The following is a 27,722-nucleotide window of genomic DNA, read 5'->3' on the forward strand; positions in this document are numbered from 1 at the left end:
CTTCTGTTGGAAGAAGATGGCATCTAGGAAATTCATAGCTAGAGAGGAGAAGCCAGTGCCTGGCTTCAAAGGTTCCAAGGACAGGCTGACTATCTTGGTAGGAGCTAAGGCACCTGGTGACCTGAAGTTGAAGCCAATGCTCATTTACCATTCTGAAAATCCTAGGACCTTTAAGAATTATGCTAAATCTACTCTGCCAGTGCTCTATAAATGGAATAACAACACCTGGATGACAGCCCATCCATTTACAACATGTTTACTGAATATTTTAAGCCCACGGTTGAGATCTACTGCTCAGAAAAAATGATTCCTTTAAAAATATTACTGATCACTGACAAAGGACCTGGTCCCCCAAGAGCTCTGATGGGGATGGACAATGAGGTTTTCCTGCCTGCTAGCATAACATCTATTCCACAGCTCATGGATCAAAGAGTCATTTCTACTTTCAAGCCTTATTATTTAAGCAATATATTTCATAAGGCTATAGCTGCTATAGATAGTAATTCCTCTGATGGCTCTGGGCAAAGTAGAAAGAAAATTTTTTAAGTAGGCTCCATGCCCAATGTGGGGCTTGAACTCATGACCTTGAGATTAAGAGACACGTGCTCTACTGACTGAGCCAGCCAGGTACCCCCAGGCAAAGTAAATTGAAAACCTTCTGGAACGGATTCACCATTCTAGGTGCTATTAATAACATTCGTGATTCCACATTCACAGGAGTTTGGAAGAAGTTGATTCCAACCCTCATGGATGACTTTGAGGGTCCAAGACTCTAGGGGAGGAAGTAGGTGCAGATGTGGGGGAAATAGCAAGAGAACTAGAATTAGAAGTGGAGCCTGAAGATGTGGCTGAATTGCTGCAATCTCCTCATAAAACTTGAATGGATGAGGAGTTGCTTCTTATGGATGAGCACAGAGAGTTGTTTCTTGAGATGGAAACTACTCCTTGTGCAGATGCTGTGAGGATTGTTGAAAGGACAACAAAGGATTCAGAATATGACATAAGCTTAGTTGATAAAGCAGAGGCAGGGTTTGAGAGAATTGGCTCCAATTTTGAATGAAGTTCTGCTGTTGGTAAAATGCTATCAAACAGCACTGCATGCTGCAGAGGAATTGTCCCTAAAAGGAAGAGTCAATCAATGCGGCAGACTTCATTGTTGCTTTATTTGAAGAAATTGCCATAGCCAGCCCCAACCTGCAGCAGCCACCACCTCATCAGTCAACAGCCACCAACACCCCGAAGCTAGACCTTCCACCAGGAAAAAGATCGTGACTTGCTGAGAGCTCAGATGATGGTTAGTATTTTTTAGCAATAAAGTATTTTTAATTAAGGTCTGTACACTGTTTTAGGCATAATGCTATTGCACACTTAATAGACTACAGTATAGTGTAAACACAACTTTTATATGCACTGGGAGACAAAAGAAAATTCATTTGCCTGGCTTTATTGTGAGACTTGCTTTATTGTGGTGGTCTGAAACTGAACCCGCATTATCTTCAAGGAATGCCTGTACCTAGGACAGCTCCCCGCAACCAAGAATCCTCTGGCCCCAAGTATCAATAGTGGTGAGGTTGAGAAACTTGGTATAGATAGAATACTGTATAGATGTAACAAGGTGATTGTGGGCTCTCTGATTCACAGCAGGTGCTTCATAAATGTCCATTCTTCCTCTCTCCACCCTGAGTATCAGCTCCTCATGGGCCAAAGAAAGTATGATTCATACCTGCTGTCCACAACTCCCAGTGCAGGGTGGCTGAATGTTAGAATCAGGAAGGAAGGAAAGAAGGTAAAGGGGGTGTGTGTGGTATTCTTATTTGAGCAGGTTCTATGGAAAGGCAACTGACACCCCCATTGTGCAGATGCAGAGGTGCCAGGGTAGTAAGAGGGAGGGAGTGCTCCACTTAGAATATTATTTGGAAGGGAGGCTGGTGGTTGAAGAGCTGGGGCTGGGCATTGTGTGGAGACCCCTCCAAGCAGTGCTTGCCCCTCTTGGGATCATGTCACTTAATGGACTGGGTGCATTTTGTTGCTGGCTCTGTATCATGGTGCCTCCTATGAGGAAGAATGTGCCATGATTCAGGCGGTAGGGCTTGACCACTGCAAGCCACCCAAGTGACTATTTCAGTAATAACACTACGCACTTTTATGTCTGCCTTTCATCGCAGATCTCAAAGCACAGTGCAAACATTAATTAAAGCTCTTGGCATTCCATGAGGCATGGTGTGTAAATATCACTCTCCCCACTTGGCTGAGAGGGTAAACTGAGCCAGGGAAGGGCAGGTGGCTCAGCCCAGTGCAGCTCTTGCCTTACTGAGGCTGCCTCTTGGAGGACAAGCTGGGGTTTGGCAGCCTCCTCACCCCACCAACTACCACTTCTTCCTCTTCTTCCCCAGGGCCCCTTGGTGATACCAAGAACAGAAATGGTTTCTTGTCCCCCACTAGGGCGGCAGGGAATGGGCTCCAATGCAGAGGTGAAAGACACCGGGAGCCTCTCATTCTTAAATATGCCCCATGACTGCATCCACCCGTGGGAGGGGGAGGCGAGGGAACAGAGGACCATGTCGGAGGGAATTGAAACATTGTTTTTAGGCAGAACTTGCTTGGGGGGGGGGGGCGGGTAACTTTATCTTTCTTTGGAACTTAAAATAAGTGCTTTTTGCCAAAATGTTAACAATAGGTAAATTGGGTTAGGCAGACAAGAGCCTTCCTTGTATCACTGTTGTCAAATTTCCGGCAATTACATCCCAATAAAAAGTTTGAACGAAAAAGGAAAGAGTCAATGCTTTTCCACAAGCCACGGCGCTTTCCTAGAGCCGGGATGGCCCGCGCAGCGCCTTTGGGACTGCACTGGAGGAAAGGGGGAAAGAGGAAAATGTGTCGTTGGAACACCCCGCGGCGGAAGAGCAGCCGGGCATGCGAGCGGGGCAAGCTGTGGCCCCCCGCCCGGCCGCTCGGCCGCCCCTCCCGCCGCCGCCGGCTCGGCCCCCGGCGCTGACTCACGCCCGCCCCGGTTAAATACGGCGAGCGCCGGCCCGCCGCACTCATGCTGCAGCCGTGAGCCGGCCGCGTCCAGCTCTCGCGCTCCCTCTGGTCCACGGCGGGCGGGCGCCCAGCTGCTGGTAAGTGGGGAGGCCGGCCTCCGCCTCCGCCCTCCCTGCCTCCCATCGGCCCGCCAGCGCTGGCTCGCCCCTCCACCCCGCCGCCCGCGGACCCCGCTGCCAGGGCTGGTGGGGACCGGGATGCTCTCAGGAGGGGGCCAAGTGGAGCGGCGCTGGAGGGGTGCCGGGCCCGGGCCTCCCACCGCCCACCCAGCCTGGGGCCACCAGCCCCCCACCCCCTCGAAGGCTGGCTCCCTGACCAGCCTCCTGCCCCCATGAGGTCAATCTGGGGGTGCTGCCCAGACGTTCTGCAGGGTCAAGTTGCCCTGAAAGTTGACTTAAGTTAGCACACCAGTGACCCCTCGAGGTTACCTCTTTCGGGAACTAGCTCCACTGGGGGAAGAGTTTCTCTTGTTCAAAGATTCAGGTTCTTTGACCCCTCCCTTTGCTAGCGCTCACTGCGGTGGCCACAGGTGGCCAGCCCTGCGTGTGGGTCTGTCCAGGACCCTTGGAGGGGTTCCCAGAAGACAGATCTGTCCTCTTTTTGCGGACTTAAGAGTTGCTGCAAGAGTGAATTCAGCCGACGTGCCCTGCCTGGTTGGGATTTCCAGTTTGGACCTCAGCTGTGGGCTCAAGAGTTGTTTCGGGTTCTAAATTTGTGTGTGGCTTAGGCGACCCCATTCGGGCAGCTTTGCCCTCTCGCCAGCCGGAAGTGTCCGGTGTGGCCAGGGCTGTCGGTTCTGAGCCGGGGCTCAGGGCCGCAGATGGATTTGTGATGAAGGTGGGGTGCATTTAAAATTGTGATTCTGGTAGCTTTACGGGCATCTCTGCTCAAAGGTGGAGGCAGGGGCAAGGCCCAGGAACCAGCTGTGGAAAACCAGAACTTTGCTAGAGCTTTCCCACCTGTGCCAGAGTGTGAGCAAGCCAGGGTCAAATGTGTTACCTCAGGGCAGGCTGCCGTGCTCTTGGAGAAGGTGTCCCTCAGGCTGAAGGTGCTGGATGCCCATCTATCATTTCCGGCTTCCCTGGGATTATCTGGGATTCCACCCCCATCCATTGCCTCCAGAATTTAGAACTCCTCTAACGGCTGTCACGTCTTTCATTCTGCACTGATTGGACATCTGGGGTACATTTGGGGCCAGACAGTCCCATTTGCCTGTGGTCTTGAGTCAGCGGGTGGGCTCGGCCGTGAGGAGACAAGCCTGTGAGCGAGGTCGGGGCCGGGGGGAGCGTTCTGAACACGCCCCGCGGAAATTTGGGGCACCCCAGGCTCCCCCAGGGCTGGTGGACGCTTGGTGGGGCTTGCTCTGTAACTGGAGGGGGTGGGGGCTGCAGGTGGGAGTAGATCCAGATGTGGAGAAATAGGGAGAGATGGGGGAGAAGCTCAGTCCCAATTCGTCCCAACTCGGTCCTGCCAGCAAACACTCCCAAGGCTGTGATTACACAAGGCAAACTCCTTCCCAGAATCCTGACCACGAAGGAACGACTGTGGCTTCTGGTTTCATGGCTTCTCGGGCTTTGGGGACATAGGATTTAGCAAATGTCTCCAAGATGCTTTGTGGAGAGGTTCATGCATTTCTATTTGGGGTCCCCTAGGTGTCAGCCCGAGGAGAGAGCTGTAGCTTCTTTCATTCAAGCCCTGAGTGGGAGCCTCTCCCAGCTCTGCTGGCAAGTTTGTCCGTATCTCCTGCTGCTTTTGCCAAGCTAATTACAGCCCTGCTCTGGCCTCTGCAGGAAGCCCTACCTCCCCAAACCCTGGGGCTGGAAAGGACTTGCTTTTTCTTACTCATTTTCTTTTTTAAACAAATGAACAATATGTTGGCTTTGAAGGTCCAGGAGAGATGGGGTCAGCAACTGAGCTGGGTGGGGAATGACGGTGTGGCCGTGTGGCCAGTCTTCCCTTGGTGCTCCAGGATGCATTGTGTTTGGGGTAGAGCATTCCTAATTCGGGTAAATCCCTGAAGGGGCTGTGTGTTGAGATTACGGGATTAACCTCTTCTGGCAACCCCTTCTGTTCCTTCCTTCGACTCTTCCAGGCCACTCAGGTGAAACTGAGCTCACATGAGCTAGCCGAGGTCGTGGCTCGACGTTCAGCCTCCCTGATCCTGAGTTCAGGCTCTCTGTTCTTGGCAGTAAATGACACAGGTCAGGAGCATGTGTTTATGCTGGGCTAGACTCCCAGGGGTGCTTCTGAGTGCAGACCATAGGCACCTACATCAGAGTCACTTGGGGAATTTGTTAAACAGTGCAGAGTCCTGGTCCCACCCAGACCTGGGAATCAGGATCTCTGTGCGTGGAGCCTCCGGAGATCCTGATTTTACTCAACGGCAGAAGGAACAGGAATTGTCGTTGACATTTTTCTTTTTAAAGATTTTATTTATTTATTTGAAAGAGAGAGAATGAGAGAGAGAGAGAGCACATGAGAGGGGGGAGGGTCAGAGGGAGAAGCAGACTCCCCCTGAGCAGGGAGCCCGATGTGGGACTCGATCTCGGGACTCCAGGATCATGACCTGAGCCGAAGGCAGTCGCTTAACCAACTGAGCCACCCAGGCGCCCCTGTCGTTGACATTTATTGGGTAGTCATATTGTGCCAAGAAGGACTCTAAGTGCTTCGAAGGGAGCACTCACTTAATCCTCATGGCTGCAATGCTGTGAGGGCAGGTCTATGAAACAAGCGTCCCAGGATCTTCTAGGTGATTTTTATGTACTGATTTGGGGTATAGGGTGGATACCCCCTGTTTAGTGAGATGGGCACACGTCTGGATGCACTGAGCCTCTCAATCGGTGACTTGGGACCCATTGGATCGAGCACTGATGAGCAGCTTGATGGAGGCGGATACTGGCCAGAGGGAGTAGCCGAGGTGCTGCTGCGCGTGGTACAGAAGCCATCAGCAACTGCAAGCCTGACACCTCCCTCGGCTGGATGGGGCAACCTGTCACTGCAGATGGTGCCATGTTTAGGGAGAGGGCACAGGCCAGGGAGGGAGATCGTCTCTCTGGGCCTCAGTTTCCCTAGGTGCACTGGACAGGGGCAGGACCAGACGCCCCCTAATCCCATGAAATGGTTCTTGGCTATTTGAAGATGCACTGATTAACAAGTGGGTTTGCCCTGCCTGGAAAGCCTTTGAAATGAGGTAAATGGGTCTGAGTTCCTCTGGGCTCGGCATGAAGGGGGCCAGGCCAGGTGGCATTGTCGGCCGTCCGGGGTGACCTATGTGGAAGGGAGGATGAAGAGAATGGTGGGGCTTCAGGCCAGATTTCCTTTCTGTCTCCGGTCAGAAGATATCAGAGCTATCAAGGGCCTTTGGACGTCTTTACAGGAGGGGAAATTAAGGTCTGGAGAATTTACCCAAACTCACCCTCCAATTTAGTGTCAAGACCAGAGTAGCACATCTGTCTACCAGGCTCTTTCCAGAAGCTTTGCTCCGTGGCATGGACATAAGAAGGCATCTCCTCCCAGGGAGCGTCATGTTTAGGGGATGTGAATGATGGTAATAAACCAAAAAAGCGCCAACCCGCCAACCAACCTACCAAGCCCAGGGCTTCCAGGCTAATTATGTGTTCAGTCATGAATGACAGGTAGTTCTCGCTGAAGAGTCTCTCAGCCAATGTGCCTGGGCCAAGTGCTTCTAGTCCTGGGGAGGGACCGCGTCAGACTGTCCAGGTGAGCTGTCTGTCTGTCCACTTGGCTCACTGAATTCCTGGGCCAGCGACAGACCCCAGGCTGGCCCTCCTCCCAGGACAGCGGCCGGACTGAGTTGCTGCAGTGACGGGGAACGCGTTCGGCCGCCCCGGGGGAGGAGAGTATAATTAGGGTAGCTTTGTGGGTCTTTAACTGGCATTTGTCACGGCTGCCAAGCAGCCCTGGGCAGCGTGGGCTATTAGGCTGCTGTATGCCGGGCTGCTGAGGGGCTGCCTCGCTTGCTCAAGATCCCAGGGCCCGGCTGGCCATCCAGCCCCGCTTCTGCGGGCCCTCCCTCCCCTGAGGGCTCTGCAGCTGCCTTTGAGGTGGGCTCTTTGGAGGTCCTTTGGAGCGGTGAGTGCCTTGTGGCACTAACAAGTGCTGGAAAACAGGAAACCGCCGCATGTGGTGCTGGGGTAGACTCTGCAGACATAAGGATTTATAAAAAGGAAAATCTGCAAATTCTTGCAATATTTCTCAAGCTGAGTGTGGTCCATTTTAAACAACAGTGGCTCTGTTCCAATAAGGGGATTATCTTTTCGCTCTTTCTCCCAGGCCATGAGGCACCCTCCCCTGGCTCTGAGCCCTTCCCGGGGCTGGCTTGATGCCCCCACCCCAGCTGGGGAGTGCAGACGCAGAGAAGGCTCGGGGTGGGTCATCGGAGGGCACCTCAGCCCACACCCTCACTGACAGATGGGGCAATTTGACAGAGACTGCCTTGGGCTTGCCACGTTATGGACACTTAATTTAGTCTCTGACATTTGGGCTACAACACCATCTTGAAACATGCTGGGCATAGGAGTAGACATTAAAGATAAACATGTACTAGCTAGTACATCACCAGGCGCCCCAGAGCTCCACCTTTTGAAAGTCAGTCCAGGGGGTAAGTCTCTCACACATGCATGTACCAGGAGGATGGGCAAACACCCCCCACCTACCCACACAGACCCCTGGGAGCACAGGCACGATCGTCTCGGTAGATGGCTCTCATACCCTGGCTCTGGGACTCAGCCTTAGAATCCCGAAGTCTTGGGGCTAGACAGGCCATCAGCCGTCATCCAGGTCAGTATCCAGCAGGTGTAGGCATCTTCTTTTTTTTTTTTTTTTTTCCAAAAGGTATACATATTTTATTTTTATTTATTTATTATTATTTTTTTATTCTTATGTTAATCCCCATACATTACATCATTAGTTTTAGAGGTGTAGGCATCTTCTGTCCAGCTTCTTTTTTAGACAGTTGCTCAGCCTTTGCTCGAACACTTCCAGTGATGGGGAGCTTACTACCTCCATGGGTTGTCCATTCTGACTCAGACAAGCTCCCTTCGGTGGTGAACTGAAATATGCTGCCCCATAGCTTCGGCACACCACTTTTGACCTCTGGAGCCACAGTGAGTCCCAGGGCAATCCTTCATGTATCCTTGGAAAGTGCTAGTGGCTTCCCTCACAGATGCTCTTCTTCTAGCTATCCATGCACAGTTCCTTCAACGGGTGCTCAGATGTTCTGGTTTCTTGGTCCCCTGACGGTCCCCTTACCCTTCTCTACCAGGCCTTCAAGAGACTGGTTTGCTATTAGTCTTCTTCAAGTTCAGGGTGAGACTGGGCCCAGCAATACAGGTGTGGCCTGATCAGGGCAGAGCAGAGGAAGACCGTCGCTTCCTTTGTTCCACACTGCATGCTTCTACTGGTGGAAGCTAAGATCACAGTCATTTTTCTGGGCAGTCTCCTTTCTCTGTTACTAGCAATAAGAAGCCCTAAGTCTTTCTCCTGGGGTGGGTGTGGAGTCACTTTTTCTGTGCCCCCTGCTCAGGCTGTTCATTTTCCACTCTCAAGCTCTGAACCGGACTTTTGTCTACGTGAGGTCGTCCTTCTAGATGTGTCCATAGCTTCATCTGGCCCCATGCCTCTGCATCTAGACTCTGTTGGCCAAGTTATTATTCATTCTTTCCTCCATCATTTTATGCACTTACTCAAGTCCTTAATGCAAAAGTACAACTGGTCAGGGCTTGGGTGGCTGTGAAGAAATAAAAAGTCAAGGTCTGGGCGGGTGGGGATGAACTTGGGTTCTGTCCTCAGAGCAGGCTTGTCGGTGGGGGATGGGGTGTCAGGAAAAAGTGCACTGAGTTAAGGCCAGGCTGGGAAGCCTGGATTATTCTGAGTTATGGGCCGGGCCTAGGACGCTGAGTTCAGGAAGAGAGGCCAGAGAAATACCTTCTCCACCCAGCCGGTTTATTATACCCTATATGCCATCATTTGAAATTCCTTCTTCTGACTCAGGATTTTTGTGTATTAAAAGGAGAGGCATTGCATTAACACTCAAAGTACTCACCCAAGAATCTGGAGCTCCAGGCCTTCAGCTCTGAGCCTCAGTTTCCCTGCTTCATTCATCCCCATAAAATAGTGGGAATGTATGATCAGCAGTTCTTAACCCTTTGGAAGTTAGAGACTCCTTTGAACCTCAGATGGAAGTTACAGATGCTGCTCTGCACACAGAAATCCTTAGTCCCTGGAGTAAGAATGTCAAGATTAAAATACACTTTGAGGCCTTCCCTACCTCCAAGAGTCTACAGAGTCCGTGTTGCGGATGAACTTGAACCCTCGCACACATTTAAACGGCACTGTGTGGGACACCCTCACACCGTTCTCCTGTTTGCTCCGCTCAGTGGCCTCAAGAGGCGGCAGAAGTTATCATCCCAACTTAACACATGAGGAAGCTGAGCTTGGAGGCTCCTAGTTTCCTTCAAGGTCGAACAGCTAGCTAGTGGTTCTTTTCTTTTTTTTTAAAGATTTTATTTATTTATTTGACAGAGACAGAGATAGCGAGAGCAGGAACACAAGCAGCAGGAGTGGGAGAGGGGGAAGCAGACTCCCCACCGAGCAGGGAGCCCGATGCGGGACTCGATCCCGAGACTCCAGGATCATGACCTGAGCCGAAGGCAGTCGCTTAACCAACTGAGCCACCCAGGCGACCCTAGCTAGTGGTTCTTAACTATTCATGTAGGTAGGGCTCCGTGCATACCTCATGTCCCCACCACATTGTATACATTATCTGTAATTATGTAGATAGATAATTCTCACCACCCCTGACCTCAAACATCGAACCTTTCGTGAATTTGGCTCCATCCCCAGATCAGCACCATGCCTGCGGGAGCATCTGGCCCTACCACCTTTGAGCTCGAAGGGCATCTTAAGTTTTCTGGGTCTTACTCGAGGTTACTCAATGTTTCTTTGTGGAAACTGGAACTAGGACCCAGAAGGGCCACAACAGCCCCTTCCAGTGAGACAGGAAGTGGCACAGATAATTTTCTTTCATTGGGAAGGTGGTTTGAATTAAGCCTCCATGAAGCGCCCGTGAACGGGTTCAGGAAGGGCCAGGTTGTCAGTCACGGTGATGGGGCTGGGCAGGGCAGTGCTGGGCATGGCCCAGGCGGGGGAAGAGTGGAGCTTGCCTTGTAGCCTTTTCTGCCAGATGGGCAGTGCGTCCCACCTTTGCTGGCTGCTACTGCTTTCCCAGCTGACCTCCAAGTGCGTGCTCTCAGCATCTTCTCCCAGGCTCAGGCCCCATGTATTTGGTCTCATTTCCTATCTGTTCCTCCTGAGGAGATCATGTTCAACCGGCAAATTCAGGTGCTATGGGGGATACACAGATGTATCTGATCCGGGGGTTTTGTATCCAGACAAGATACTGTTCCTGCCTTAAGAAACCTATAGGGATGAAAGATGAACATCCCTGCCCTTGAAAAGCTGATTGACTAGAGAAGGACACAGACAGGAACACAACAAATGCCATACGGAGCCGGCATGGCCATAGTGGACGCTGGGAAGACGACCTGCATGGGAGGGCAACTAATGCTGACTCACGGTATCTGGGGAAGCTTCCTAGAGGTGATTGCATTTGAGCTGGACTTGGAAGTATGGGAAAGATTTAGATGAGGACAAAGAGAATTCTGGGTGGGGGGAATTGCTTGGGCAAAGGCATGGGGAGAAGGTGGAAGAGGCTGGCTGACCAGATCATAGGTAGCATAAGTCGGGGTATGTGATGATGGAGTTCAAAGGCAAGCCAGTGTTCAACACCAAAGACGTTGACTTAAATATAACTGCAGTGTCGGTGAGATAAAAACCCTGAATCACGTGTGCTCTCTCCCTTTGCAGAGGCCATGCCACTGAAACATTATCTTCTTTTGCTGGTGGGCTGCCAAGCCTGGAGTGCGGGGCTGGCCTACTATGGCTGCCCAAGTGAGTGTACCTGCTCTAGGGCCTCCCAGGTGGAATGCACCGGGGCGCGCATCGTGGCGGTGCCCACTCCCCTGCCCTGGAATGCCATGAGCCTGCAGATCCTCAACACGCACATCACTGAACTCAACGAGTCCCCATTCCTCAACATCTCCGCCCTCATTGCCCTGAGGATTGAGAAGAATGAGCTGTCCCACATCATGCCCGGCGCCTTCCGAAACCTAGGCTCACTGCGTTACCTCAGCCTCGCCAACAACAAGCTTCAGGTTCTGCCTATTGGCCTCTTCCAGGGCCTGAACAACCTCGAGTCGCTCCTTCTGTCTAGCAACCAGCTGGTGCAGATCCAGCCGGCACACTTCTCCCAGTTCAGCAACCTCAGAGAGCTGCAGCTGCACGGGAACCACCTGGAATACATCCCTGACGGTGTCTTCGACCACCTGGTGGGCCTCACGAAGCTCAATCTAGGCAAGAATAGCCTCACCCACCTCTCGCCCAGGATCTTCCAGCACCTGGGCAACCTCCAGGTCCTCCGGCTGTATGAGAACAGGCTCTCAGAAATCCCTATGGGCACTTTTGATGGGTGTGGAAACCTCCAGGAGCTGGCCCTACAGCAGAACCAGATTGGTATGCTCTCCCCTGGCCTCTTCCACAACAACCGTAACCTCCAGAAGCTCTATCTGTCCAACAACCACATCTCCCAGTTGCCCCCTGGCATCTTCATGCAGCTGCCCCAGCTCAACCGTCTCACGCTTTTTGGGAATTCCCTGAAGGAGCTCTCGCCGGGGATCTTTGGGCCGATGCACAACCTGCGTGAGCTTTGGCTCTATGACAACCACATCACTTCTCTACCTGACAACGTCTTCAGTGACCTCCGCCAGCTGCAGGTCCTGATCCTCAGTCGTAACCGGATCAACTACATCTCCCCAGATGCCTTCAATGGGCTGGCGGAGCTTCGGGAGCTGTCCCTACACACCAACGCGCTGCAAGAGCTGGACGGGAGCGTCTTCCGCATGTTGATCAGCCTGCAGAACATCTCCTTGCAGAATAACCGCCTCAGACAGCTCCCAGGGAATATCTTCGCCAATGTCAATGGCCTCATGACCATCCAGCTGCAGAACAACCAGCTGGAGAACCTGCCCATGGGCATCTTTGACCACCTGGGGAACCTGTGTGAGCTGAGGCTCTATGACAACCCCTGGAGGTGTGACTCTGGCATCCTTCCACTCCACAACTGGCTCCTGCTCAACAAGCCCAGGTTGGGGACAGATGCTCTCCCGGTATGTTTCAGCCCACCCAGTGTCCGAGGCCAGTCCCTCATCATCATCAACGTCAACGCTGCTCTCCCCAGCGTCCAGGTCCCAGTGATGCCCAGCTACCCGGAAACACCACAGTACCCGGACACACCCAGCTACCCTGACACCACCTCCATCTCCACTACTGACTTCACCAGCACTGTGGGGGACTACACCGATCTGACCACCATTGAGGTCACCGATGACCGCAGCACGTGGGGCATGACCCAGGCCCAGAGTGGGCTGGCCATTGCCGCCATTGTCATTGGCATTATTGCCCTGGCCTGTTCCCTGGTTGCCTGCATCTGCTGTTGCTGTGGCAAGAAGAGGAACCACGCGGTCCTGATGCAGATGAAGGCACCCAATGAGTGTTGAAGAGGCGGGCTGGAGGCAGGGCTGGGGAAGAGTGGGAGCACTGGAGGATCTGGGAGTTTCATTATTGTGCCTCCACCCCTGGGTCCACAGAGCCATCCCCCACTCCCTCTCACTGGTCCCCAAGAGAAAGGCACCCCCACCTTTTCCTGACCTGTCTGGTTCTCCTCTAGAGAACTACAGGAGAACCAGCTCTTGCAGGGCTTCTTACCACCAGGGAGATCCAACCGGCCATGGCAAAAACCCCGTGGGGTTTCTAATTCACATCCCTGGGCTTCCTTCGAGAAAGCCCTTCTCCACAGCCTTACCAGCTCTCCTCCAACAAGCCTCCCTGCACCCGCGGCCCTGCTGGCCTCTGTAGACTCAGTTACCACGCCGGCTCACTTTGTGGGGATAGTTCTCCACGGGGACAGCTCCTCTCCCAAGTAGGATGGAAGTTGATTTCCCTTCCTTCGCTCCACCCCCGTCCGTGGCATGCTCTCCCCTGTCCCCTTGAAAGGTCTCCCTTGATTTTCTGCTCCTGAAGGCAGGGTGAGTTCTCTCCTCACAGAAGGCTTCCACCCACTCAGCTGGCTTCCTAGGAGCTGACAAGCACCTGGTTTTTGGGTCACTGTGCAAGATGCCCCTTGGCTCCCGCAGAGAGAACCACTGTCAGCATCTCTCATGGGATCGTTATCTGGAAAAGAAAGACCGGCACCCGTGCAACAAGTCGGCCTTGTAGAGATTTCTGAACCACAAATTTTGTTTTGAAAGTGTTGGTCCTTTGAGGGATAAGGTCACATAGAATGTCTGACCCCTAAAAACCTTGAAAATCAGCTTACTAGTACTGGATGGAGAAAGCACCCTGGTACCTGGGGTGTCCTTATGTTCATCCTTAGGGTTCTTCTCTTTTAACTTTTTATTGAAGTATAACACATACAGAAATGTGGGAGCGTGACCGTGTAGAGTTTGATGGGTCTTCACAGTTCACACCCATGTAATCAGCATCCAGATCTAGAAACAGGCTATTACTAGTATCCTCCATTGTGGGCTTTTACTGGAGAAGACAGGCTTGAGGAGATGGGTCCCCATGAGCCAGGATGGCCCCTCACCACCCCGGCCAGCCCGCCCTTGCCAAGGCCCAGCTGCTAGGGGTAGAGGAGACGACGTGGGTACGTTCCAGAGATGTAATCAAATCCCCACACCCGCGGCTCCCAGAACGGCCAGGTCAGAGGCCTCTCTACAGCAGAGGTCCCTGCAAGCACACATGGCCTTTATCGCCATGCTCTGCCTCTGTCTGTTTTTAATTTTCACTTTCCATTTGGGGGAAGCAAAATAGTTCGGAGATGAGATCCTTCAGTTGAACAGCTGAATGTAATGGAACCTGGTAATCCTTCTAGTGTGGTAAAATTCTCCATCAACGTTCCAGTCAGCTAGACACTGAAATTCAGAATGCTCACATACGGGAGGCAACATCAGGGTGCACAGATAAGTCACCCTGGGTCTGGGGGCTCTTTGGAGTTCCTTCTGCCTGTGGCCTGCTTATAAGAGTTAAGTGTTTGGTGCAGGGTTATCGTCCTCCTTGAGTGCTAGCCACAGAAATCCCTGCCTTCAGCACCTTTCTGCTACACACGTATTCACACTGGTAAAGAAATTGTGCTCATGGCAACTCATGTCTTTGGACAACTGGTCTATCAGTTCAGAAATAAAAACAGTGAAATGGAGAATTTCAGCTGTCTGTGTCTGCCCAGGAAAGAGCTGCAGCTGGTGCTGTAAGGATTTGGAAATCCTGACTGGCTCTTACTAGTTTTCTCTGTCCCACAAGACAAATAAGAAATTGCCTTAGGCCTTAGTGGCATGATGCTGACAGGTCCCCAACAAAACAGGTCCAGGAAAGGATGTGTGTAGGAACTAGTACACTGTATAGTTTTTTTCTCTGTCCCAGAGAATCTGGGGAAGATGGGGCCTGTCAAAGGCAAAAGACATCTTCTCCCCGAGGTAAATCTGGGTCTCCAAAAGGTTTACCAAAGATTTGTAGCAACTGGTGGACGTGTACCAAGACTTGCCAGGGCCCAAAAGGAAGTGAGCCCAGAGCTTGGGGCATGAGCATCATTCCATTGATGGTGGCCTGCCTGATGATCCTGGGGCCATCGGGGGAAGTGAGGCTTGCTTTCCTCCAGATAGGAAGCATGGGTTAGCACTGTATTCGTCAAGGTGCTCCTTATGAGTAGGCTCCAATGTCTCATTGTGCAAGGGTGCAAGTGGGCCAGAGATGGCAGAGAGGTGAGGAAGGAGTCCTTTTCACCCAGTGTGTCCTGCCCTTCTGGACCCAGAACCCTTGGGTAGTCCTGGCATTGGCCATGACATTGGAGGTCCTTTCTCCCGAGCCCAGGATAGCAGCATGTTTCCCCAGCCCAAAGGTTGGCCTGAGGGCATCTGTCCTCAGATGTCTCCATGCAGGAGCACCCCCTGGTGGGGCTGGTGAACTCTTTACATGATGCTCGGAGCTTGCCTGGTCCTTTCTCCCATCAGAGTGGATTGGATGGAGCCATTGGGCCTCCTCTTCCATGGCAGGCCTTTTGGCCTCTCTGAACCATGTTGTCTGGCCAAGGAGCTACCGGGAAAGCTGGATGGAGTTTCCTTTCCAACAAGACATTGCATTTCCTCACTTTCCAGGGCTGGAGTGAGCTGCTTGGTCCCCCAAGTTGAGGTAGGGTACAGAGTCCACTTTAATTTCCCCGTTTGCTCACTGGCCCCTAGGTCACCTTGCCAGTACCAGCAGCCTCCATTTGGAGTGAAGGGTCAATGTTGGAGAAAAGAGAATAAAAACCAGTTAGAACCACTGTTTTTCAAAAATGCTTACTGTGTGTAGATACCCTTTAAAGCACTGAACAAGCATTTTCTTTTTAAGCCTGACAGCACCTCTGTGCATGAGTACTACCGTTATGCCCTGGAAATGGGTCTAAACTCACTGTTTCTTCTGCAACATTATTCCGTGGGCCGTGGGTTTTCTTTCTCTCTTCACACTTTTTTTTTTTTTAAGGATTTTAATTATTTGAAACAGAGAGAGACACAGCGAGACAGGGAAACAAGCAGGGGGAGTGGGAGAGGGAGAAGCAGGCTCCCCCAGGGAGCCCGATGTGGGACTCGATCCCAGGACCCTGGGATCATGACCTGAGCCGAAGGCAGATGCTTAACGACTGAGCCACCCAGGTGCCCCTCTCTCTTCACACTTTGTACAAGACGTCATGGCCTGTCCTGGGCTTTCATCTGTAAAGAAAATGGGAGTCACTTTCCTTCTGCTTCCTACAGTCTTAGCCATTGGAACCTCACTTGCTACTGTGTGGATCAAAAGCTTTGTCAATACAGGGAACATTCAGCTCACCCATCCACTAAAGAAAAAGAGCAGTTTCAGGAATCTGTTTCCACCCTCAGGAAGCTGATGGAGAGTAGACAGCTAGGGAGATAACTAGATCACTAGAGTTGGTAACGAGACACTGGCTGTGTCCAAGCCTTTAGCTACAAGCCACTCACAGAGTGCAGCCCACGGATCTCGCAGTCAGAACTGAACCCAGGCTGTTGGGGAGGCAGTGGGTGGGGGGCTCGGGAAGGAAGCCCTCACTGTGGTTCAGAGAAGGGGGCAGGTGCTTCTCTAGGCCCAACTTCTGCCAGCTATGCTCTCTCCTTCACCTAAGGAGAGATCGTTCTCACCGACCCATTGCCTTCATGATGCCTTCAAAAGTAGATCATGTTTACCTCGCTTAGAGAATCATTGCAAATAGTCCCAGGTGCTTGGTGATGCATTTAGAGATTTCTAGGCCCCCAGGGTTTTATAGAGTGTGAGCCCTGGTGGGCAGGATTGGGGGTCCATCTTTGCTGGATGCTGCCTATAACAAATTTGGTGTACAGAATCAACAATAAACGGTATACACAGGACACATATGTGCTCGATGGACGTCTTGCCTAAGGAATCTCACACCTGTTGATTCTACTCTTGTTCATGCATGTGAGGCTGAGCCAGACAGACCCTCGTGGAGAACAGATTCTGAGCTGGGAAAAGTCCTTTGAAAAGTGAGTGGGGAACATAAATGCAATAACAAATGATATCTCTAGGCCACTGTGTCTGGAAGGAGCCTGAGGAATAGGTTCAACCCATTTTATAGATGAAGAAAGTGAGATCAAGGCAGGAAATTAATTTCCTCGTGTAATTAATGCCTGAGCTCGCAATGCAGCAGGTCTCCAGACTCCCAGACTGGGGGTTCTTCTATGTCACCAGAAAGGCATTCATTTGACCTGTATGTGAGCACGCACACACACACAGTCTTAGGTGGGCAGACTCTTCCTGCACACCGCAGCATTCCTAGTGTGCCTCGCACTGGGCTCGGTGTGTCACAGGCTCTCAGAAGACCCCATCTGAGTGAAGGCGACTCCCTCCAAAGTGTCCAGGTGTCCCCAGCACTTTTTCAGGTCTCCAGATCCCAGGGGCTGCCGTAGCTGCCAGCTCAGTGCTTGAGAGAGGGATGATCTCTGCGGTTCCTTTATCCCACTGCTGTGCCAGGATAGGAACTTCAAACTGTATTTTCCTGGGCTCTTTTAGCTCGTAGATCCTCTCTGCCAGGGGTAAGCTTGTCCCAGGAGTTTTGGCTAATGGGAAAAGGGTTTAGGGTCCTCATCCCACTTCCCAGAAGGTCCCTAGAGTTCGTTCTTTCTTTCTTTCTTTCTTTCTTTCTTTCTTTCTTTCTTTCTTTCTTTCTTTCTTTCTTTCTTTCTTTCTTTCTTTCTTTCTTTCTTTCTTTGAGAGAGAGAGAGAGAAACAGCATGAGAGGGTATAGGGTCAGAGGGAGAAGCAGGCTCCCCGCCGAGCCAGGAGCCTGATGTGGGACTCGATCCCACGACTCCAGGATCATGACCCGAGCCGAAGGCAGTCGCTTAACCAACTGAGCCACCCAGGCGCCCCGGTCCCTAGAGTTCTTAATGCAAATCTCCCCTCCACACATGCCCACATATGCCCAGAGTTCTGCCAGCCTGCTCCTATCTGAAGTTTTATTTCACACGTGTGTGTGTGGGCTCATGTGTGCATGCATGCACGAACACACACACACACAAAGGTCGGCCCTCTACCACACCTATTCCACAGATGGGGAGGCAAAGACTTGTAGAGATTAAATAATTTGTGTAAGGACTGGTTAGTTAGTTGAAGAGCCAGAATTCAAACCCGGATCCATTGAATGCCCAATTTCTCTGGCTCACTATGACACTGACAAACAGACAAGGTCTCTCTCTAGAGGTGTCAGTGCCTTAAGAAACCATTCAGAGTGCAGATGGGGCTGTTCCCCTAGCCTGGCTGTGGGTCTCCTCCAAAGGTGTGCCCCCTTCCCTCAGCCCCTGGTGAGTATACCATCCTGCCCCTACTGGCCTGGGTGCCGTGGAGGGCGGGGTGGGGCGCATTCTGTTCCCAGCCCTTCTTCCCTCTGACATGCTCCCATGTTCCTCTGCCAAAGTGTGGATTTGTACTATGTCTCCATTGAAAAATGTTTCCTTGCTATACGTTATCAGAACTTTGTGATTTAGCTGATGAAATCCACTCACATGCCAAAGAAATAATAGTTAAGTCATGAAAAAGAGTGAGATAGATATTAATACCATGCAACGAGTTTTAAAGCCATCAGTCTACTTTGAATGGTAGCCTCTGGACATTGAAAATGACCTGAGACTGCTTATCTAGGTCATGCCTTCACACTGCACCCTTTAAAATATATACCCACCTATGCACACACACACACTCTTTACCTCATTCTGCAGCCCCTGGATGAACATCTCCAGACAGGAGAACCACTATTTTTTTTTAAAGATTTTATTTATTTATTTGAGAGAGAGAGAGCACAAGCAGGGGGAGGGGCAGAGGGAGAGAGAGAGGGAGAAACAGGGAGCAGGGAGCGAGCTGAGCAGGGAGCCAGATGCACGGGGCTTCGCGGGGCTCGATCCCAGGACCCCGGGATCATGACCTGAACTGAAGGCAGATGCTTAAGCAACTGAGCTACCCAGGCACCCTAGGAAAACCACTCTTCCAAAGCAACTTCTTTCATCCTTGGCTAGCCCTATGGTGAAACTGTGCCTCTCCATATTGGGCCCAAATTCACCTCCTTCCATCTTCTCCCCTTTTAACTCAGAAAGGGTTTAGAAAGTTAGTTTATGAAACAAACCAATAAACCAAGGAACAAGCCCACAGCCCTCTTAGAATTCCTCCCAGCACTGAGAGCGCAGCAGGTGTCTGTGGCCAGGTGTTTACCTGTCAGGCTCCCAGCACCAGCCTGGCCTTTCACCGGGAGGGGATGTAAGTGGACTCCTGGCCGCGGTCCTCATCCCTGGATCAGCCTACTGGAAACTTTCTAGGACCTGCTGGATGCCCCTGGGCCCTAAAGGTGCCAGGCCTGTAATCTCTGCTGGATTTTGGCCTCAGTGGGGATCTGTCCATGGAACAGTTCAGGGTCATTTTGTTAATCTTCAGAGGCCTTGCCCCAGATTCTCCTTTGCTGTCCTGTGACCCTGGTGACGTTCCGGGAACACTTGGTCCACGTGAGGGGAGGAACCACTGCCGGGAACTTTGATCAGCGCTGGGGCTGCTGGGCTCACACTGACCATAGACCACACCAGACACACTTCTGCTCCCCAGGAAGAGCCAGGGCGGCCTGTGCGTGTCCTCTCAGCCCCTCACGGTAGGTCTCCTGGGGTCTGTGGGGATGGGGGAGGACTCTGGCCTCGGTCCCAGCTGCGGGGCAGGAGAGGGGCAGTCACTCCTCCCAGGGTCAGAGCCTGTCCCCAGCTCCAAGCAGGATACACCATCCGGGTACTCTGCTATAGGAGGAGAAGCCCCCGTGGCCCCCTGCCAGGGTGGTGCTGGCCTGGGGCGGGAGGCCGGGGCGGCAAGGGGTCCTGAGACAAAGGTGACCTGGTCCCTGTGCTCTGGGAGTGCAGAGTGAATGGTGGGGATACGCAGGACGACCATATGTCCAGGTTTGCCTGGTTCCATCCTTGTTTATGCCATCCTGTGGCTCCCCTTTGAGTCCGGGTTTCGTTGATATAGTCACTCCGAGAATAAAATCCAAATATAGCTACCTTTTATCCAACACTTACTATTTGCCAGGTATTGTGTTAAATGCATTGTATTTGCTGTCTAATGTAAGCATATATATTATCCAGTTAGGTACTGATTTTAACCCTAAGGGATGAGGTTACAATCGTGCAAGGGAAAATTAAGGCTTGGAGAGAAGGAGTGACCTGCCCGAGCCCACACAGCCTGTAGGTAACAGTGTCAGACTTTGAACCCAGATCACAGCCCTGGCAGAGTTCAAGGGCTTCCCCACTCCGCTAAGCACGAGGAACGTAAGATGTGATACACAGGTGACCGAGAGCCACAGGCACATTCGCTTTAGTTCAGCCCACCCCACCTGGTCTGCGCTCAGCTCTGGGCCTGGTGCTGGGGTGCACGGCCCGGTAAGACATGCTGCAGACAGCATCCCAGCCCCAGAAGCTCACAGGCAGACTGGGGCAACTGACCAGAAGTTAGAGCAGAAGGACCCAAGCATTCATCTGAGGGTGGGAATGACCTGTGGCGTCCACAGTCAAGGATGGCTTCCTGGGGAAGGTGTGAGTTGCGCAGGCTTGGGGTGCGGGTGGAGGTATGGGGGCATTCTAGAGCAGAAAGGGCTGTGTAAGCGGGAGTTGGGGTGGCACCCTGTGGCAAGCATTTGAAGAAGGACAGTGCTCAGTTCACAGCTTTTTTTTTTTTTTTAAGATTTTATTTATTTATTTGAGAGAGAGAGAGCACAGGTGCACAAGCGGGGGGAGGGGCAGAGGCAGAGGGAGAAGCAGGTTCCCCGCTGAGCATGGAGCCCGAAGCAGGGCTCCATCGACCCCAGGACCCGGGGATCATGACCTGAGCGAAAGGCAGACGCTTAACCGACTGAGCCACCCAGGGGCCTCACAGCTTCTTTTATTTCACCATGCTGGCTATCTCCCCCCAAGGCGGCTGGGAGACAAGCTCTTTTGAGCCTTTGCGATGTAATTGCAAGGGAGGAGAGCAGTCCAGGAAGCCCGCATTTTGTGTTTGGAAGGGGGCTGTGTGTTTTACATGATTATCTGAATTTTTATGACTTTCAACCTTCTTACAAACGTGACCTGTTTATTATTTTTTTTAGAAACTGTAGACAATGTCTGATAAAGCAAAAGAAAAAAATTAAAGTCACCCACAGTTCTGTTTTTCAGAGATAACCACTGCAAATATTTTGTGTATAATCTGAAGCTTATCTAAGAGCATATCGAGAGTCACTTCATTAATATAAATGAGTGAATCAAAAGGGTCCAATTATGAATAACAAAAGATGCCCCTCTATTAACTCTTAGGAAATTTCAAGGGTTTTTGGAGCTCCGTGGTAAGAGCCAGGCAGGAAAAAGACTAAATATATATTTTTTACTCTACCACCATATCACAAACTCAATGCCAGTTATCTCAGTTAATGACCACAACTCTAACAAAGCTGTAATTTAGGTAGTAGTGTTACTATCATAATTGTTCTTAATTTACAAATGCCGAAACCAGGCGCTGAGGGGTTACTTCACTGCCTGGGACACAAGTGGGCCGCAGGTTGGGGAGGACCAGCCAGCTGGGGTGGGGGCGGGGAAGAGGCTGGAGCCTGGGAAAGGAGACGGGGTCCGGGGAGCAGCAGGACTTCCTGGGGGACCTGGATGAAGCCATCAGGGGCTCCAGATGAGCCTCTAAAGCCTCTCCTCCCGCTCTGAGATGTGCTGGGGCCCCTTGGCCATGCAGACTGCAATGGAGCCATCCCCGAGTAGAGCAGCAGTCCCCTGATGGGGCTCTGGGCTCCTGTCACCCTCTGGAAGGAGTGAGGGTTGGCTCTGTGGTGGATGACAGACTGGCCTGTGGCACACACAGAAATGTATCAACCCAAAAGCAATTTGAGAAGAGAAAAAAGTCCATTTGCAACCAGTCAACCACCCCCTGCCCCCACCAGAGCCAGACTTCCCTGGCTTGCTGAAAGCATGGAACATATTTTGTGGGCATGTGCTGGTCTCTGCAGAAATGCAGAGGTGGTTTCTCAGATGAGAAGCAGGAATCTTCTGGCTGCCTCTCCACAGTGCCCAGGCTGGGGCGCTTACCCTCTCCAGAGCCCCCAGTGACCTGCTCTTGAGGGCACTTGGGAAAGGGGCCCACATCCAGGGCATCCTAGCCAAAGCCATCAGAATCTGTGCTCTTCTAAACCAAGGGCAAAACAATTACCCGCTTCCCTTGGCTGGGAGGAAAGAGCCAGAAAAAGTGCTGTGGAGAGGCATCTTGCTGGTCCATAAATGGGGTGGTTGGATGATCTCATCAGGTTTTCCAGAGCTAACCTCTGTGACAACTTTAGAACAAAGTTAGGGCTGGCCCGAACTCAAAATAATCAGGGTCATTAATGCTCTGTTGCTGAACGCTCACTGTGGGTCAGGCTCTGGGTTTGCAGCTTTCCACACATTTTCTCATTCAGTCCTCAGAACAACCCCGTGAGGAAGGTAGTATTGAAGCTTGCTGTTTTGAAGATAAGGAAATTGAAGCACAGAGAGGTTAAGCAATTCAGCCAAGGCCACACAGCTAATGAGGGATAGAGACAGGATTTGTACCCTTACTATCTGACTCCAGAGCACAAACTCTTAGCCATTCTCGAGTGATGTGAGAACGAGTCTTGGGCTAGGAGTGGATAGTTGGGAAACGATCAGTGTTCCACGCCCTCACGGTGAGTACCATCTCCTGTTTCCTCCAACCCCATAGACCGGGGCTCGCTCTTTCCTGAACTTCAGAGGCCCTGTTCGGGTCCTCTTCCCACCTTGACACCTCCAAGGGGTGAGAAGTTTGCAAAACCAAAGGGACATATCCGCCCGGAGGCTACGCCCCCATCTTCAATCATGCTTCAATCAAGTACCCAGGAGCCAGGACTGGCGTGGGTTGCCTCCCCAGGTCTATCTTCCCTCGGTTGACCAAGTCACAGTAGTGCATGCCCTTGGGCATGTGGGGACAGACAGTAGGTGAGGTCCCTTGTATATGTTCACTCTAGGGCCCTCAGGTCCATTCTAGGGGAAGCTTTTCTGGAAACTGCCTTTGAGAACCAAAGACCAAAGGGGTTAGCGAGGAAGGGGACTGGCACATTATGCATTGTTATGCATTATGGCATCTTTAAAATAAAAATTGCTCCCCTGTTACTCTCTGGAGGAGGAGGATTCGAGTCCACTCTCATGGTCTGGCTGGTGATCATTCACTGGGGCTTGAACCATGCTAGCTGTGGAAAGGTTAACTCTGCCTCCCACACTGCTCGCATCAGCTATGGAGACTTGAGCTGGATGAAGCCTAGCCCAGCCCGCGGTAGGTCAGCACTGGGCTGGACGCCGAGCATAGCGATGAGCACACTCATCTTCTCAAGACGAGGACAGCCACGAAGAGCCACCATTTCGGGGAACTATGCTAGCTGCCGAGATCGAGGAGCATACCACCAGGCACCATATTCCTGGGGTCAGGGAAGGCTTCTGTCAGGATCCCTAGGGGTTTTGTGTGGGATCCCCAGGGGCAGCCCAGCTGGCAGGTGGGGCTGGACAATGGCCACCTCATCCATCTGCAGCCAGGGCCCTCTTCTTATCTGTAACAAGCCTCAGACAAGAGTGTGCCCCCTGGTTCTACATCTCCCTAGACAAGTGGTTATGGAGTTCAGCTTTAGCACAAGACTCTATTCTCTGAGGCTGTATGTAGAGGCTACGGACTCAGGTGTTGTGAGGGGCAGGCAGGTGCAGCTCCTAGAAGAGCCCTCCCCTGCCACCTCCGGGGGCATACTCAGCACCCATGCAAGTGACAGAGGGAGGCATGCACTTTCTGTGGCGGAAGTGGTCCCTTCTCTATTGATTAGGCAGAAAAATTCCTGGAAAAATTGGACTATTGAGTGTCTGAATGGGAGGAGGGAACAGGGAGATTTTGCAAGCGCTCTGTTTGCTTATGGGGAGCCCTTTGGCCTGAAGTGGAACCTTGGGAGGGAGGAGGCAGCCAGCAGAGGGCAGCAGAGAGGCGGCCAGCAAAAAGGGTTTGGGGCCAAGATACCCCAACGCGGAGCCGATTGTCAGTGCTTACTAGAGGCAGATAACTGAGAAAAATTAAGATTATGTTGTTCAAGGGTTTTTTCTTTCTGTCTTCCTTTCTTTCTTCTCCCCACTCTCTTTTCTTTCTTCCTCTATCTCCCCTCCCGCCCTCCCTCCCTCCTTCCCTCCCTCCTTTCCTTCCTTCCTTCCTTCCTTCCTTCCTTCCTTCCTTCCTTCCTTCCTTCCTTCCTTCCTGTCTGTCTTTTCCTGGTAAAGCCAAATGTATTCTATCTAAAGGGCATTCTGTTCTTCCTACTTTTTTGGTGTTCAAATAACCTTTCTGTTATGATGGTGGCTTACAACCTTTAACAATAATTAACATAATTTATTAATTTCTCACTCTACATCAGACACGGACCTAAAACTTTGGCTATGTTTCCTCATTCAAGCCTCGCAATTACCCTGACCTGGTAGACACTATCCCTGTTTTACAGATAAGGAAAGTGAAGCTCAGCCGGGTTAAGTAACACGCCTAAGGTCACATAGCTAGAATGAGCTAGAATGTGGTGGAGCCAGTATTTGAACTCATGGAACCTGCCCCGCTACAGGCCCTGTAAATGACAGGTGGGGCTATGGCGGCCTGGGAGGTGCACACCCCCATGGGGCAACTAAGCCCCAATTCCAATTGGTCTTGTCTTGTCATGTGGGAATGTGAGCCCACTGCTCCTAAATCATCCTGAAATCTGGACTTTTTAATGTGAGATTTCTCAATTTTTACATGTTGGCTAGTGGTTCATATAGAAAAAAGACTGAGCCATGAGACACATCTGTGAACTGCAGCACCAACCTGTGACCTGGGGTTGGATGCTGGCATTTAAAACAATTTCTTTAGGGACGCCTGGGTGGCTCAGTCATTAAGCGTCTGCCTTCAGCTCAGGTCATGATCCCAGAGTCCTGGGATCGAGCCCCGCATCGGGCTCCCTGCTCGGAGGGGAGCCTGCTTCTCCCTCTCCCGCTCCCCCTACTTATGCTCTCTCTCTCTCTCTCTGTGTCAAATAAATAAATAAAATCTTAAAAAAAAAAAAAAAAGAGCCCATCTTGTCTCCGCAGCTGCTCTCACCCCCAGTGGATGTACAAGAGCAGATGGTCGAGTCTCCTCATCATTAGGCTCTGCAGTGTGCTGAGATTTGGAAACCCAGGAAGAGTTATGGGTTAAAAATTCCCTGCACACTAATAACCTACCCAGATTTTACACATTACCTTAAAAATTCCATAATACCCATGGTCTCCTCCTTTCCCTCTCTTCCATGCCTTTTTATCTCACTTCCACCCTTTCTCCCCACCTGGAAAGCACACGGAAAGTCCAGGAGACCTGGGTCTTGGTCCTGCCACTAACCTGCCAGGTGGCTATGGACAGGCCACGTGACACCCTGTCAGGAGGTCCGAACCCGGGTCTCATGGATCTTGCAAGGCTGCCGCGAGGCAGTCTGAAAACAACCACTGAAAACACATACTGTCCCAAAGGGGGGCCTCCCTGAAAGAGTTAATCCCTGTCTCCTGACTGCCCGCCCCCCCCACGGGGCGCTGGCCCCTGTGCCTCACTGTCCTCGAGAAAGGCGTCACCTCTGTTCTCTCTTCCTGCTGGGGTCAGGAGATGCTGCCCGGGGCCTGGCTGCGCTGGGCCGGCCTCCTGCTGCTGGCCAGGCCTGCCCGGCCCTGCCCTGCGGGCTGTGACTGCTTCACCCAGGAGGTGTTCTGCTCCGATGAGGGGCTGGCCGCCATCCCGCCGGACATCCCGCCCCACGCCACAGACATCATCTTCGTAGAGACCTCGCTCACCACGGTGGGAGCCAGGGCCTTCAGCGGCAGCCCCAACCTCACCAAGGTGGTCTTCCTCAACACCCAGCTCCACCACCTAGAGCCCGACGCCTTCGGGGGGCTGCCCAGGCTGGAGGACCTGGAGATCACTGGCGGCACCTTTTCCAACCTCAGCACCGACACCTTCTCCAACCTGAGCTCGCTGGGCAAGCTCACCCTCAACTTCAACATGCTGGAGACTCTGCCTGAGGGCCTCTTCCACCAGATGGACGTCCTGGAGTCTCTCCAGCTGCAGGGCAACCGGCTCCAGAGCCTGTCTGGGAGGCTCTTCCGGCCTCTGGGAGCTCTGAAGACCCTCAACCTTGCTCAGAACCTGCTTGCCCAGTTGCGGGGGGAGCTGTTCGACCCCCTGGGCAGCCTGCAGACCCTGAGGCTGAGCAACAACGCGCTCTCCAGCCTGCCCCAGGGCGTGTTCGGCAAACTGGGCAGCCTGCGGGAGCTCTTCCTGGACAGCAACCTGATCTCAGAGCTGCCCCCCGGAGTGTTCTCAGGGCTCTTCCAGCTGGAGGAGCTGTGGCTGCAGCACAATGCCATCCGCCATCTGCCCGTCTCCGTCTTCTCCTCCCTGGGCAACCTGACCTTCCTGAACCTGCAGGGGAACGCGCTGCAGGGGCTGCCCGCCGGCCTCTTTGCCCCTACCCCAGGCCTGGTGGGCCTGTCTCTGTCCTACAACCAGCTGGTGGCTGTCAGCGAGGGCGCCTTTGCCAACCTGTCCAGCCTCAGTTCCCTGACGCTCTCGCACAACGCCCTCACCCATCTCCCGGCCGGCGTCTTCAGAGACCTGGAGGGGCTGGTCAAGCTCTACCTGGGCAGCAATAACCTGACGGCCCTGCACCCAGCCCTCTTCCAGAACCTGTCCAGGCTGGAGCTGCTCAGCCTCTCCCAGAACCTCCTCACCACGCTCCCCGAGGGCATCTTCGACACCAACTACAACCTGTTCAACCTGGCCCTGCACGGCAACCCCTGGCAGTGTGACTGCCACCTGGCCTACCTGTTCAGCTGGCTGAGACAGTACAGCGACCGGCTCTTCAACATCCACACCTACTGCGCCGGCCCCGCCTACCTGAAGGGCCAGCTGCTGCCCGCCTTGCAGGAGGAGCAGCTGGTGTGTCCCGTCACCCGCGACCGCCTGGCCTTCCAGGCCCCGGGGCTGGAGGACAGGGAGCCCGGGGGCAGCTGGGATCTGGCCGCGCAGGAGAGGGCCGTCTGGAGTCAGTGCACCTACAGCAACCCCGAGGGGACCGTGGTGCTCGCCTGTGACCAGGCCCGGTGTCGCTGGCTGAACATCCAGCTGTCTCCCCGGTCGGGCTCGGGCCCCCCGGGACTGATGTACAACGCCAGCCAGCACTGGGACTTGAAGTCCCGCTGTGGCTCCGTGAGGCTCACCGTGGCTATCGAGGCTTGGCCAGGGGGGCAGTAGGCACGGGGCGTGCAGAGCCAGGAGCCTGCCTAGGTAGCCTCCGGGGCCCGGCCAGGCCAGAGGTGGGGGCAGAGGGAGAGCCGAAGCCTTGCTTGTGCAGATGCCAGGGACGGAGCAGAGTCCCCTGGGTGGAGGAGGTGGCTCGGTGGCCTCTACCCTCCTCCCCCTCTTCTGTCACTATCACCGAGGCTGGGCCCTACCTCGGCCCTCCTCGAGCTTTGCCAAGCAGCCCTTAAAGCTGCACCACAGTCTGGAGAATAAAAGAACATTCTCCCTGGTGTTTCCGGATGATCTAATACCCACCCCACTCTCATCGTGCCCTGAGGTTCCAGGCCTCAGGCACCACCAGTCCAGGTCCTCTTCGGACTTCCAGCTCGAAGGCCAAACGTCCGTTTCGATCTCTCTCCCTGGGAATTTGGTTTCAATTGATATAGAGAAAAACAAAGCAGGGGGTAGAAGCAGAGGTGAGCAGAAGGATGAGGGGCAGAGGTCTGACTGGCGTGGGGGGGGTGCTTGTGTCATTTGGGGCCACCTCCTGCGCTGTCGCCAAGGGAGACCAGGATGAATGGGGCCTGGGGAGGCAAACAGCAGCCGTTTGGACTCCCCCCCCCCACGCCAAGTCCCTCTTCTCCCCGCCACGGACAACAGGGCTGCTCCCT

General features: G+C 52.8%; 2 protein-coding genes across 2 annotated transcripts in view; both read left to right on the forward strand.

The window, feature by feature from the left end:
* LRRC15 (leucine rich repeat containing 15) overlaps nt 1–16,584 on the forward strand; it is a 68,241-nt gene extending 51,657 nt beyond the window's left edge. Inside the window, exon 3 of the mRNA XM_064580149.1 lies at nt 10,930–16,584. Within this exon, the coding sequence (XP_064436219.1) occupies nt 10,935–12,677 (1,743 nt within the window). The 5' untranslated portion in view covers nt 10,930–10,934 and the 3' untranslated portion in view covers nt 12,678–16,584. The remainder of the gene's footprint in view (nt 1–10,929) is intronic.
* Nucleotides 16,585–25,419: 8,835 nt separating this feature from the next.
* On the forward strand, nt 25,420–27,063 carry CPN2 (carboxypeptidase N subunit 2). The gene has a single exon (XM_045902101.1). The coding sequence runs from the start codon at nt 25,420–25,422 to the stop codon at nt 27,061–27,063; it is 1,644 nt and encodes a 547-aa protein (XP_045758057.1).
* The last annotated feature ends 659 nt before the right edge of the window (nt 27,064–27,722 follow it).

Source organism: Mirounga angustirostris, unplaced genomic scaffold (assembly GCF_029215605.1).
Source record: "Mirounga angustirostris isolate CCGP_5_RB_7025 unplaced genomic scaffold, mMirAng1.0.hap1 SCAF_1, whole genome shotgun sequence".
Lineage (NCBI taxonomy): Eukaryota > Metazoa > Chordata > Mammalia > Carnivora > Phocidae > Mirounga > Mirounga angustirostris.

Excerpts from the sequence above, each read along its gene's own strand:
- CPN2 (XM_045902101.1), top strand. The coding sequence starts at position 25,420 with ATGCTGCCCGGGGCCTGGCTGCGCTGGGCCGGCCTCCTGCTGCTGGCC.